This window comes from Poromitra crassiceps (assembly GCF_964638095.1).
Source record: "Poromitra crassiceps genome assembly, chromosome: 12".
Lineage (NCBI taxonomy): Eukaryota > Metazoa > Chordata > Actinopteri > Beryciformes > Melamphaidae > Poromitra > Poromitra crassiceps.
Window position 1 is genome coordinate 11,661,166 of NC_139632.1, and position 13,879 is coordinate 11,675,044.

The 13,879-nt window shown below is 44.1% G+C and overlaps 1 protein-coding gene across 1 annotated transcript; it reads left to right on the top strand.

Moving 5' to 3' along the window:
- Positions 1-1,489: 1,489 nt before the first annotated feature.
- Positions 1,490-9,364, top strand: c6h1orf226 (chromosome 6 C1orf226 homolog; the record flags this gene model as incomplete). Its single annotated transcript, XM_083647206.1, has 4 exons — positions 1,490-1,520; positions 2,781-2,977; positions 3,111-3,235; positions 8,776-9,364. 4 exons carry the CDS (start codon positions 1,490-1,492, stop codon positions 9,362-9,364), a joined length of 942 nt encoding a protein of 313 aa, XP_083503332.1.
- Between the last annotated feature and the right edge of the window lie 4,515 nt (positions 9,365-13,879).

Below are 13,879 nucleotides of genomic sequence, written 5' to 3' on the forward strand. Positions count from 1 at the left end.
CCTGGCCTCGCACTAATGTCCTGGTGTAGATGTTAGTGGGCGGGACAGTAATGTCCTGGTGTAGATGTTAGTGGACGTGACAGTAATGTCCCGGTGTAGGTGTTAGTGGGCGGGACAGTAATGTCCTGGTGTAGATGTTAGTGGACGTGACAGTAATGTCCCGGTGTAGATGTTAGTGGGCGGGACAGTAATGTCCCGGTGTAGATGTTAGTGGGCGGGACAGTAATGTCCTGGTGTAGATGTTAGTGGGCGGGACAGTAATGTCCTGGTGTAGATGTTAGTGGGCGGGACAGTAATGTCCTGGTGTAGATGTTAGTGGGCGGGACAGTAATGTCCTGGTGTAGATGTTAGTGGGCGGGACTCTAATGTCCTGGTGTAGATGTTAGTGTGCGGGACAGTAATGTCCTGGTGTAGATGTTAGTGTGCGGGACAGTAATGTCCTGGTGTAGATGTTAGTGGGCGGGACACTAATGTCCTGGTGTAGATGTTAGTGGGCGGGACAGTAATGTCCTGGTGTAGATGTTAGTGTGCGGGACAGTAATGTCCTGGTGTAGATGTTAGTGGGCGGGGCAGTAATGTCCTGGTGTAGATGTTAGTGGGCAGGACACTAATGTCCCGGTGTAGATGTTAGTGGGCAGGACAGTAATGTCCTGGTGTAGATGTTAGTGTGCGGGACAGTAATGTCCTGGTGTAGATGTTAGTGTGCGGGACACTAATGTCCCGGTGTAGATGTTAGTGGGCGGGACAGTAATGTCCTGGTGTAGATGTTAGTGTGCGGGACAGTAATGTCCTGGTGTAGATGTTAGTGGGCGGGGCAGTAATGTCCTGGTGTAGATGTTAGTGGGCAGGACACTAATGTCCTGGTGTAGATGTTAGTGTGCGGGACAGTAATGTCCTGGTGTAGATGTTAGTGTGCGGGACAGTAATGTCCTGGTGTAGATGTTAGTGGGCGGGGCAGTAATGTCCTGGTGTAGATGTTAGTGGGCAGGACACTAATGTCCTGGTGTAGATGTTAGTGTGCGGGACAGTAATGTCCTGGTGTAGATGTTAGTGTGCGGGACAGTAATGTCCTGGTGTAGATGTTAGTGGGCGGGGCAGTAATGTCCTGGTGTAGATGTTAGTGGGCAGGACAGTAAGTGAAACACTTGCGGGCGTGCAAAGTGATGTCAAGGTTACCTGTTCTGCCCAATTCTTGCCACTTGCCATTTTTTCCCTCCATCTCTTCCATTTATCTGGCCCAAAACATCTCAGAGTGATTGCTGCTTGCCATGACCTCCCTTGGCTTGTCCGCCCGTAGAAGCCATTACAGATCGGCCACGTTTCTCTGAGTGGCGGCGCGTGCCTTTGCGGCCGCGCTGTCGCCGAGTGTCGTGACTCCAAGTTGTTTGAAATGCGCCTCTCATCAGATTCCTGGTGTAATGTTGGGATCTGCTGCTTTAGAGAACAAATGATTTGAAATCTAAAAGACACACTTCTATGTCTCACTTAAATGCCTTCCGAGAAACATTTCTCTCCAAGAGGTAAGATGTTCCCACTTCTAACGTGGATTGGAAACTACCGAAACTCCCCTGTTTTTGTTTTGCCATCTTTCTGCCTCCTGCATTTTGCTCCATTTCTACCTCATTTCCGTTGGTGCTATTCCTTTTTATTTGCATGTGCCATGCCCATTGCTTTGTGTTGTGTCTTGTTTAGTACTGTGTGATGTACAGAATGCTTTGTGTTGTGTCTTGTTTAGTACTGTGTGATGTACAGAATGCTTTGTGTTGTGTCTTGTTTATTACTGTGTGATGTACAGATACAGAATGCATACTTGTGAAGTGGGTGTATTTTTCTTCCATCTGGATGCCATATGTTCCATGCCTCGTCATGAAATGCCCTGAAACCTCCCTCTGATGAGTGGTGGTGTTCAGAGCTGGTGTTCTGTCCTTCATTCTGTTCTTCTCACTGTAAACATCGCATTCAAGGATGCACGATATCGGCACGTCATCGATATCGGACGATAAAAGCTTTATCACTTCGCCGAAAAACAATGCCGATTTATTTTTGCACACGATCTCACACGTATCCGAAAACAGTAAACAGTTTTGCAGGCGTTCATTTAGTTTGACACTTATTGAGAGCTGATTTGGATTCAGTTGATGCCAGTGATGTCATCGGAAGGCACTGAATCATTGGGTTGTATTGATTACAAGTCTTCTGATGGCATCGCTGGTCCACAGTGGAACTCAAATCAACTGTCAATAACTGTCAAACTAAATGAAGGTCAGTTTTCGAATGCGTGAGATCATGTGTGAAATAAATCGGCATTATTTTTCGGTGAAGTACCCCTTTAAAATGAATTAATGACATCGGCCTGAAATGAACATCTCTGCCGATATGACATGATGATAAAAATGGCGCTTTAATTATGCCTAAATCCTAATAATGTGTTAGTTCCGCAACAGAAGAGACTTGGTGTAAAATGTCATGTATCGGTATCAGCAATCGGCCAAAAGAGTTGGGAAATATTGGCATATCGGATATCAGCGGGAAAAATCCAATATCGTGTGCATCCCTAACCCCATTCATATTCTGTAATGCTCGATGCGTCTGCTTGATGTGCTCTCCAAATCACACATGCACACCTCCTTGGTTAAATGATGCCTTCACTAATCTCTCTCTCTCTTTCTCCCTCTCTCTCTCACTCCCTCTCTCTCTCTCTCTCCCTCTCTCTCTCTCTCTCTCTCTCTCTCTCTCTCTCTCTCTCTCTCTCTCCCCCTCCCTCCCTCCCTCCCTCCCAGTTGATCAGAGCATGTTCGAGAACTCTGTTGCCCAGCAGCAGAGTCCCCAGAGCTCCAGGCCGGGCCAGCCCTCGGCCCGACGCTCCCTGGGATCGGCTAACTCCAACACGGGCATCAGCTCTTTCGACTCCCCCTCCTCTGGAGGCCAGCAGAGGCTGAAAAACGCCATTAACCTGGGCAAGGCTGTCGGGGCAAAGGTGAGCGCTACAACGGAGCATAACGTTATCTTAAAATTAACGTTGTATAGTTGATACATATTGCACTCACCCGATATAAAAAGCTAAAGTGCCTACATAACTATACTTATTTTACTTTCTTTCTTTCTTTCAGGTGAACGACTTGTTAAGAAGGAAAGAGCCCACCCACCATGAAGACATCGGGGTCACTGAGGTCAACAAGAACGTTGGAGCTGTGTGGAGTTGCATGGACCAACGCAACCGGACTACTGCCAACAGGTACACACACACACACACACACACACACACACACACACACACACACACACACACACACACACACAGTATGTCTTACTATACTTGGGGGGACCTTCAATTGATGACGTTCCCTCACCCTTAACCTGACCTCCACACGCCTAACCTAAACTCAACCCTTCATTCCAACTGTGTCTCTATTCCTAAACTAGCCCTGTGCAGAAGTCAGGACAAGGTGACCTCACTTTGTAGACATGCCCTCACTCTGAAGGTCTCTAAATTGTTAATGGGTGTAACGGCCTCCAAAACATTTGGATTTGGACCATGTGCAACTGCAGCTATTTTGAGTATGCTAGTTGATTAGTACATTTCGATTTGTTTGAGGGACTGTGGGAAAGATCAAGGATACTGTGCAATTTCCTCTCATGGATCAATAAAGCACAGAAAGTAGCACGACCTTCATGTAGGAGATAATGCCCAGCGAGGTTTGTCCGCCGAGGCAGCCGTGCCTCCCTGTCCTCCGTTCATTCCTGATTATGGATGCCTCGAAGGGCATCATCGTCCTGCTTATACCATGGTCACTTGCCAAAGAAAAAAAAAGACCATTAGGGCCAGTCTCGACAGGAAGTGTTTTGGAAATCATGTCCAGAACACTTCCAGTTTGCACAGACACAGCGCTTATTTGTTGCTGTCGGAAAAAGTGACATTGACGAGCAGCGCTCCTCTCCAAAAGTGTAACTTTTCTCTGCTTGAGGTGCCCAGTGCGCTCCGCCCCGAAAACACTAGCCGCCGAGAGCGCTTAAATGCCAGGCGCGGTGCTGGGAAGAGCAGCGTTCCTAGAGCGTCCTTATTATAGAGAATGAATTGCAGAAATGCGCTGGCAGGCAGCTCAATTAACGCTTCCTGCCGACCCGGCCCCTTAATTTAGATTTTCATGCGTTTTGCAATCAAAATGTAAAGTTTCTCACAAGCCATAACTCTGTTTCCCTGGTAACACCTGAGGGTTTGACTAATACCTGCAACAATCATTACCATCCCATAAGGGTTCTTATGCAATGGAAAAGTTGTTCACTACTCCAGTTAATAGGATGAACCTTAGATACGACCTGGCAATGGGAGATAATCTAGTCTGCCCTTTGCCTCAGAGCCAGAAAGCTAACGTTATGCTAGCAAGATTCAAAGTCAATAACATTGCGTACGGTTGACAAACTGTAAATATAATTGGACAGTATGTTTAACAACAAGACTAGCTAGCTATCTAGCCATGTCATTGTCCCCAAATCAATATCAAGATTTATGTCGCCAGCGCATTCATTTAGAACGGTGAACAGACAGTTTCACTGGAACTACTTAGTAGGTGTCCATTATCGGGAATTAATGGACACCATGCCTCCAATTAGAATTGAGTATTCATCCGACCAGATGTATGTATTCATCCAGACCAGATGTATAATGTATCAACCCAGATAGACACAGCACCTTGAAGGTCATTGGACCAAAACATGGGTTAATGAAGTACAGTAACGGCTCAAATAGTAAAAGAGAATGAATGCTTTGGCTTTGAAGATGTATAAATGAAAAATGTTCTTTGGGTGTGCAGCAAAATTGCTCACAACACTCTAAATGACCTTTCATAGCCTGTACAAAACTAGGACCCTGAAAAAGCCAAAGTCAATCTTGGCTGACCCTAGCCACCCTCTGAGCCTAGAGTTTGAGCTGCTCCCGTCCGGTCGCAGATTCAGCGTGCCAAAATGCAGAACCAACAGGCACAAAAACTCATTTGTTCCTGCTGCCATCAGCTTCTTAAATAGCCCCATGTGATTTCCACTGTAATTGCTGTAGATTGTTGTGCTGAAATCTGTTTGTTGTTTGTTTGATGATTTGTTGTTGTTTTTTTATGCTTCTACTGGCTGCTTCACAAATTGCCCCTCGGGGATAATAAAGACTACCTTGAACCTTGAACCTTCTTTAGAAAAATGTAGCAACAGAAGGATAAAAACAATATGTGACTCTTTCGCCCACTGAAAATATGAAAAAGCCCTCTATTTATTTATTTATTTATTTATGTATTTATTTGGCCATTGCATACAGAATTGCAAAGTTAAAGCTGCAAAAGGCAAGATATTTATGCTGTAGATTTGCACATAATAAAATCTGATGTCAGGTACGGGTCACTGGCGGGAAATCTTCTCCGTGCAGAAAATGACAAGCGCGGAAAGCTGGGCTCACCAACATTATAACTTTAAAGTCATCACAGACCATGCTGTGTGCACTTTACCAACATTATAACTTTCAAGTCATCACAGACCATGCTGTGTGCACTTTACCAACATTATAACTTTAAAGTCCTCACAGACCATGCTGTGTGCACTTTACCAACATTATAACTTTAAAGTCATCACAGACCTGTGTGCACTTTACCAACATTATAACTTTAAAGTCATCACAGACCTGTGTGCACTTTACCCACATTATAACTTTAAAGTCATCACAGACCATGCTGTGTGCACTTTACCCACATCACGGCAATCATTATGTATTGTGACTCATCTCATAGAAGAAAGGATTTTTAACATTGTTGGAGTCGTTGGACTGCAGAGTCGTATATCTGTAGTTACTATGTCATTATGGAATGCTAAGGTCATCATAAATAGTTATACATGATTCAGATCCGCTCCCAAGGTAGGATTCTGACCTGAAAGTTGCGGGTGTGAGTCTCCATACTGTGTCTGATGAAAGGAGCGTGTATGAGGCGTTTTTCTTTTTTTTAGGGCCCCTTCATCCTGAGGGCCCCTGGGCACCTGCCCATGTTGCCCATATGGTAGATACGGCCCTGCTACTTGTATATATGTGATTTTATATCTAGGAAGGATATGTGGTAAAAAAAAAAAAAACTTCTAGTTACCTTGTCTAAATTCCAGAACTTCCCAAGACTGCACACTCAACATAGTGATGTAGATAGACACTGACTGGCATCTCAATGTAGGCAAGTCCCCAAAATGTGAAGGTTTTAAATGAATTACGACACATAAAAGACTGGGCTAGTTAGACTGTCCAAATTGAATACGACTGCAGAATGTTCAGTCTGAACTTCTCACCTCTCTCATGCAGCCAAAATGCAATCGCCTTTTAATTATTTAACTACGTCTGTCTGTTCATTACACACACACAGACACAGGATTTCTCCTTTCTCCCAGGTGTGTGTGTGTGTGTGTGTGTGTGTGTGTGTGTGTGTGTGTGTGTGTGTGTGTGTGTGTGTGTGTGTGTGTGCGTGCGTGCGTGCGTGCGTGCGTGCGCGTGCGAGCGAGCGTGCATATGTGTGCGCACCCGGCATGGGGTTCCGCTTCACAGGACCATTGATCTGCCTCTCTGACTGAATGTCAGGCAAGCGAAAGTCATTTTTCACCGGCTCTTCTCCCATTTGTCTCTATTTATTGGACTGTGAATGGATTTGGTTTAATCTAGCAGGGATAATGGGGAGATTCAGTGGTGTGTGTACGGTGTGTGTATATACAGTACTGTGCAAAAAAAAAGTAAGTAAAGCGAAGATGCTTTCTAAATATCAAAAAATGTACTAAGGAGCAGTCGGGCACACTAATGCAAGAAAAAAAAATCTAAGACACAATTTATATAAAAACTCTTTGGTGCTTAAGACTTTTGCACAGTACTGTATAATACACAGTATATGCCTATGTGCTTGTGTATGTGTGGAGTCTGCTCTGTACTGCAATCAAGTAGTGTTACATAGCTGCACACAAGCTCAATGTCATTACTCATAATAAGATAAGAGTACCGGTAAGTGACATATTTGATGGTTATGTTTGCAAATGCATGGACACTGAAAAGATCTCTTCTATCTACATACAGTAGCCTATAGTGCACATACTTGAGAATAGACAAGTGCTAACAGTCGCTCAGCAAGGCCTTCTGCACTCTGGTAATGGTACATTCTCAACCAAGATTCAAAGGAGGACGCAATGTTAGCTCATGTGAATGTTCAAGGATTTAAAGCTGGGATTCTCAACACTTTTCATATGAAGGACGCCTCATTTACTCCCATTTGACGAGATGTTGTCCCTCGGCCGCAAATCTGAAAATGTTTTTTTGGTAGATATATGTTTTTGTCTAGAATTCCATGACTATCTGTACTGTAGGTAGAGAGAGAGAAAACAGTGAAATTATGATCAAAACACTCTCATTCTTTTCTACATTCTCTCATTGTGTTAACTTCTTGTAAATTAAATAATGCTGAAGTTTAATCATTCATCAATTTGCTGGGGACCCCCTCCCCAGACGCCACCTTGAGAGCCACTGATTTAAAGCATTAAGAAGAAATCCAGCCAAGATGATGGAAATCTAAAACAACTCATCTACTCATCTTGTAGAATCACCCAAAGCCGTCAAGCCAAACGCTTTCCACGTGCTGTTAGAATTGTGAATAAAGGTGAAATTGGAAAACCAATCTTCCAACGCAGCTGCGGGGAAAACTAGTGCCATCAGGAGCATCAGCTGGTCTATGAAGGTTACTATCAGACTATCAGACATGACAAGAACCTCATGAAAATCCTACAGGCTCTGAGACACAGCAGCACATGGAGAGAGGACGCTAGAAAAGATGCTAACTTGCACTTTACTCCTGACTGAGTAATTATGGCTTCGCTGTTACATTGGTAAAGCAAGGTTGTGTGTGCTCTTTATTATCACATAATACAGGCATGCCTATTGGACGAAATAGTTGTTTGTGTTTTGGCGCGCGTCTGGCAGCTGCAGTGAAAGATCATGCAGTGGTAATAACAACGCGCTCCTTATCACTATGGTGATAAGAATATAGTTACCATGGTAATTTGCTGTCACTCTGGGGAACAGATTGAGTTTGTTTTTGCAAACGCTTGTTCACTCAATATCCACAAATAAATAATAAGTCATTATGATGATAACAGCTCTCTGTGTGTCTGTCTCACTGTCTCGATCTCGTCCTTGCTCTTCCTTGAAATTATTCCCACTAAAGTTTAGGGCTGGCTATCGCCACTGATTTCCCGATTCGATACGAATCCGATACACAAGGTCCCGATTCGATTTCAGTTACTAATTTTGCTGGATATGAATGTATGTATTGCTGTAAATAATTCAAGGTACCCTCTAACCGGGTGCATTATTAAAAATATTGATGTTTACAGAAGTTTACGAGATCTCGTTGCGGGGAATGATGTCAATTGAAAATGAAATCATTGATATGCCCCATCTCACGATTGCAGTTCACTCCATTATCAGGTTTAGGCTTGGGCAATATCGCAATATTTTCTGAATATCGTGATTTCGAAATTGTACTTATTTTTTATGCACCCCCTTCGGGGGGGGGGGGGGGGGGGGTTATGTCAATGTTAGGGAAAACACTGATTTTAAATAACTATATTTGGGGGGGAGATTGTTGTTTGTTTTGAGATGTAGAGTCTGGTGTGGAGGATTTATATCTTGTACTAGAATCTTTTAGTTAAATTTAAATTTCTATCATCTCTCTCTCCTCTCCTCTCCTCTCCTCTCCTCTCCTCTCCTCTCCCCTGCAGCCACATCTCCGCGTTCGACTCCTTCCCTCGGCTCGAGCCGCCTCCCCCGACGGGGAAGAAGCGTCTGCCGCGGGCACTGAAGACCACCCAGGACATGATGATCTCCTCTGACCCTGTGGTTGACCCCGCCTCCCCAGAGACCCCCACCGCCCCCTCCTGCCCCTCCCCGGACAAGACACCCCTCATTGGCCAGCAGGAGGTGCCGGCGAGCAGTGAGGAGGAAGCGGGAGAGAAAGAGGCGGAGATGACGGACGAGCCTGAGGAGGAGAGCCGCCCCGCAGAGACGCCCGGGAGCAATGGGAAGGACGCCGGGGAAGACGACCATGTGGAGGAGGAGGAAGGCATCCAGCTGCAGCTCTCTGTCCCAGACCTGATCCACAAAGACCCCCCGCTGCCCGAGCCCCGAGCCTGGCAGAAGGCCTCCGGGCCGGACTCCAGGCTGGCCTCCACACCCTGCCCCGGGAAGAGCCCCTACCGCATCAGCGTGGGCGAGGAGGCGCTGCTGGAGAACGGTGCCCCCTGCAGGTGGAGCGCTGTGGGGCACGCCGAAGAGGCGGAGCCACACCCGGACCTGCTGTCATTCGAGTAGTGAGCCGGGACCCGGGGCGAAACACTGGTTCAGGATATTTCAAAACAAAGAGAATGACTTTGGTTGAACTTTTTCCTCTCAAGAGGCCTTTGAGGCGCCTGTCATGTTAATTCAAACGCAGTCAAACGAAGTCAATCAAATATTCATCATAACCGATTTTGGAATATATTATTTGCCCGTCTCTGCGGCGAAGCAGAGGCTGAATCGGTTGGTTACACCCTGATGAGCCTTCAGTCTTACTCTGTCTGTCTTTCTATAGAGTGCAGAGGTTCTGCCCCCCACCTTGCCTCAAGTGATTTGACACATCAGTGTGTTTTTAGGCTGTTAGTGAGTGGAGCTGACAAAAAACTCTCTCTTGGTGAGAAACACGTGTTGGAAGCAGGACAGCGGCCGCATCTGTGCGTTTTATCCAGGCAGCTTTGTAGATGTGTGGACGAGGACAGTCAGTGACAATGCTACCAGCTCTTTCTGAATGATCTGAAAAACAAAGCTGGACAACGCTAGAGGACGCATGATAAACACCAACAAGGGAAACGGGTCATTGTCATCTTCGCACAGCGACAGCAGATTTATTGAAAACATACAGCTATCATTTTATCGTAATGTATTTTCCATTTGAGGCTCGTATAACAGGCTTACAACATGCCATGGATTCTGATAAAGCAATAACTGCCAGATAATGTAATACATTGTAAAATTTAATTTACAAATGATTACATTGTTATTTCAGAATGTGTTGAAAATGTCATAAATCGTCTTCATGGAATGAATTACTGGCTAATAACATCTTCAGAGCGATATTGTAATACTTTTTTGCTGATAATGTAATACATTATTACTGCACAACCAGAAATGATTATACTGTAATCATATTTATGATTAAATGGGGTAAAAATCTTTAAAAAGATGATTACAATACCTGTTTGAAGATGCTATTGCGTAACCCAGCTTCTGTCAAATTTTCCAGGTATGTAGAGGGACATTATAATACATTTCCATTGTGTTATCACATTATATGACAGTTGTTACATAGTTGGTGGCTACAATGAAGCCAATTAGACACTGCAACTATCACGAGCTATTATCCGCTGCTGTATAAGTCACTTTGAATATATTTATAATAACTTTGTTACCAGAATTTTCATCAGTCTAATCATATTCTTACGCCGGGTGCCGTGACCAGATCAATTCCTCGTGGAAATGTCTTTTCCGAGGAACGCAGGCTCAGACAAGAGGGAGGAGAGGGAGAGGCTGAACGAATGTGGATGTGTTAGACATGGGCATGGCTGGGGCCAGGGGCGCTTCACTTTCAGTTCACTCAGCACCAAATGGAACGTGGAGTCACTGTTCATAGAGGGCCGCAGGGATGATGTATTTTTGTAGGGCCAACCAGGAAGTTAACATCGCCCAGGGTTCCCTCGTCTCAAAGTCAATGGGATTTTTCCATTGGATTTTGGATTATTGCAGAAAATAAACTCTGTGGCTAACAAAACTTTATGATACTTAGAGGTTTTGTTCAGCAGGATAATGAACACCACTTTTACGATATTTGAAACTTAAATGCAGTGTTCCCATGTAGGAAGGAGGGGGGATATTGTAGTACTATAGGAATATTAATAGGAATACTATAAGAATATTATAGGAATACTGTAGGAATACTAGATCCCAAATACAATTTTATTGACTATGTCGTACTAGACGGCAAAATATTTTTTTGTGCAAACCTTTTTTTAAGCCCGCATGCTTCAACACCGCTGCTGCAACTCCATCAAACCAAACCAAACCTCTAAGTATCATAAACTGGAGTTGGTTATCATGTTAACCACAGACCTAATTTCAGGCATCTAACCGAAAACCCATTTAAAAAAAACATTGACTTGAGATGAGGGAACCCATGCTAACTCATTTCCGGGTTTTGGGACTCATCATTTTGAGACATATCACCGGCACTCTATTGCCGGTGATATGTCTCCCATCGGCGTTTCCTCATTAAGAGTTGATGAGTAAATGCAGGCTACACGGTGGGCTAACACAGGCTAACATGGCGGGCTAACACGGTGCTTGGCACTTAGAGCCTCAGTGGGATTGCAGATCCGTTACATGAAGCTTCTCCTGGGGCAGGAGCAAACTGGCTGAACTGAAAGTGAATTCCCCAACTTTGATAGACGGGACACAGAACCGGGACGGGATGGACGCGCGGGATCAGACGAAAGGTTGTTTTTAAGCAAAGCAGAGGAAGGAGCACGAGGAGGTGGATTTTATTCATACTTAGCAAGTGACAGACCAAAGCGGAGGTGATCAGAGGGCGGAGAGATGGCCAACCGGCTGTTTTTAACACTTGGAAAAGTTTATCACCTGTGCTTTTTAGATTTGAAAAGAGAAGCAATAATAATGTCATATGTAAATACTTTTATGCCTTTATAACTGTGCACAATTCACCTGCAATATACCTGATGGAAAAGTGAATACCAAAGTCAATACATTTCATGCATTATGAGAGTAATTCAACAGCAGTCACACATTGTCTTTGATGACGGCCTGTTTTCTTTTCTTTTAAAGGCATACTATGCAACTTTATTAGTGCCCTTCAAACGTAAACAAACGTACTTCTTTTTTTACATGACAATGTGCTGCATCATAACTCAAAACACAAGCCTGTTTTGCTCCAATGTTTACAAACAATACTAATGTAAACAAACCGTTTATGGATCTAAAACTCATTTTTAGCTCTTACAGACTGATGTTCCTTGTATCAAGAGCTCTGTCAGAGCTAAAATAAAAAATACTTTACAATGGGGGGGATAAAATTTGTTTATGTTTGAAGGGCCCATAGTATACCTTTAAGCTTGGTGTTATGGACGCTCTGGTGGTTGTAGAAAATCATTGTTTTGGTAGATGTTGATAGGTATTGGGTATCTATACTGTATATCTGCACAACTGGATAATTATGCCCTTTAGAGATGTTTGAAATGCTGCAACACACACACACACACACACACACACACACACACACTCTAACCTCAACCCTAAAAATACCCCTTCTCACCCTTCTCCTGTGTGTTCCTCCAAGGGGTAAGTGACCCCTCTATTCTCTCTCTCTCACTCACACACACACACACACACACACACACACACAGATAGAGCCAGCTGTAGCTGTGCTCAGGTCTTGTCGAGCAGAATGAAGGGAATGCAGAGCCGGACTCTCCCAGAGAAAGGAGGCATTGTCTCCTCCTTCCTTCCTCTCTCTCAATGTCTCTCATCCTCTCTCCATGTCTCTCTCATTCTTTCTCTTGGATTTGGCCTGTCTCTTGCAAAACCTCCTGTTTTTTCCAACTGGAACAGCTGGCATTGTCCACTATAAGCCTTGAAAACACGAGGCTACATATCAATAAATAAAAAAGAGGCACTGGCCATCTCTGCTCAGGTTCTGGAAAAGTATTGCGTTAAAGCAACCAGAGTGAAAGACAAAATTGAATGCAGGGACCACAACACTCACTTTTAATCAACAATACATATTTTTTGTCTTACCTGTACTAGTGCTATTTATCCATTTAGATCGTTTTGTGTGAGTTGCGGAGTTTTGGAGATATCGGCTGTAGAGACGTCTGCCTTCTCTCCAATACAATGGAACTGGATGGCACTCGGCTTGTGGCGCTCAAAGCGCCAAAAAATATATACTCAACACAGTAATGTCTCTTTCCAGAAATCCTGACCTGGTTACTCAAGATAATCCACAGACCTTGTTGTGAGTAGTTTCATGTAGGAACAATTTTCTTTCGTCCAAGCTACACCCACTAGGTTACTCACAAAACTACACCCGGTAGCTGCTGGCACTACAAGCTGAGTGCCATCCATTTCCATTGTGTTGGAGAGAATCTGCAAAGTCTCTCTGCAACTCAAGCCAAAATGATCTGGATGAATAGCACTAGTAAAGGTATGAGGGAAAATATGTATTTTTGATTTGGGAGTGAACTGTCCCTTTAAATGTCAATCATACTGTTGATTTTTTGTTTTAAGTTTTGGTCACATGATCAACATGACATGATTATTAAAGTTCCTCCCTCCTGGGAGACGACAAGGTTTTTCCGGGACGTGGTCGATAAGCCGATCTGTCCGTGGACACAGAGATGACCACTGCACGAGCCAGGCACAGATGAGGCTGTGACCTCACCGAACATAACCAAATACACACGCATAAACACACACTGACAATAGCTGCTGCTGTCTATCAGACAGTCTCCACTGGCTCTAACCCGACACGTGGCTTAACCACTAAACTGCAGTCATTTTATGGACGATGAAGGAGCAGCGCTGTACATTTTTATGGAAATATTATATCGCTCTTTTTACAATGTCTGTGAATATGAACATTTGGGTTCTCACTCTAACGAATGAATGAAGGAAAAAAAGTGATTTATTTTGATATACGCTCATAGAATAGCAATGATGTTTTAGATAGCGGTCAGAGAGAGATGATGAGAGATAATCTAGTATTTTCTATGTTGTTGGATCTTT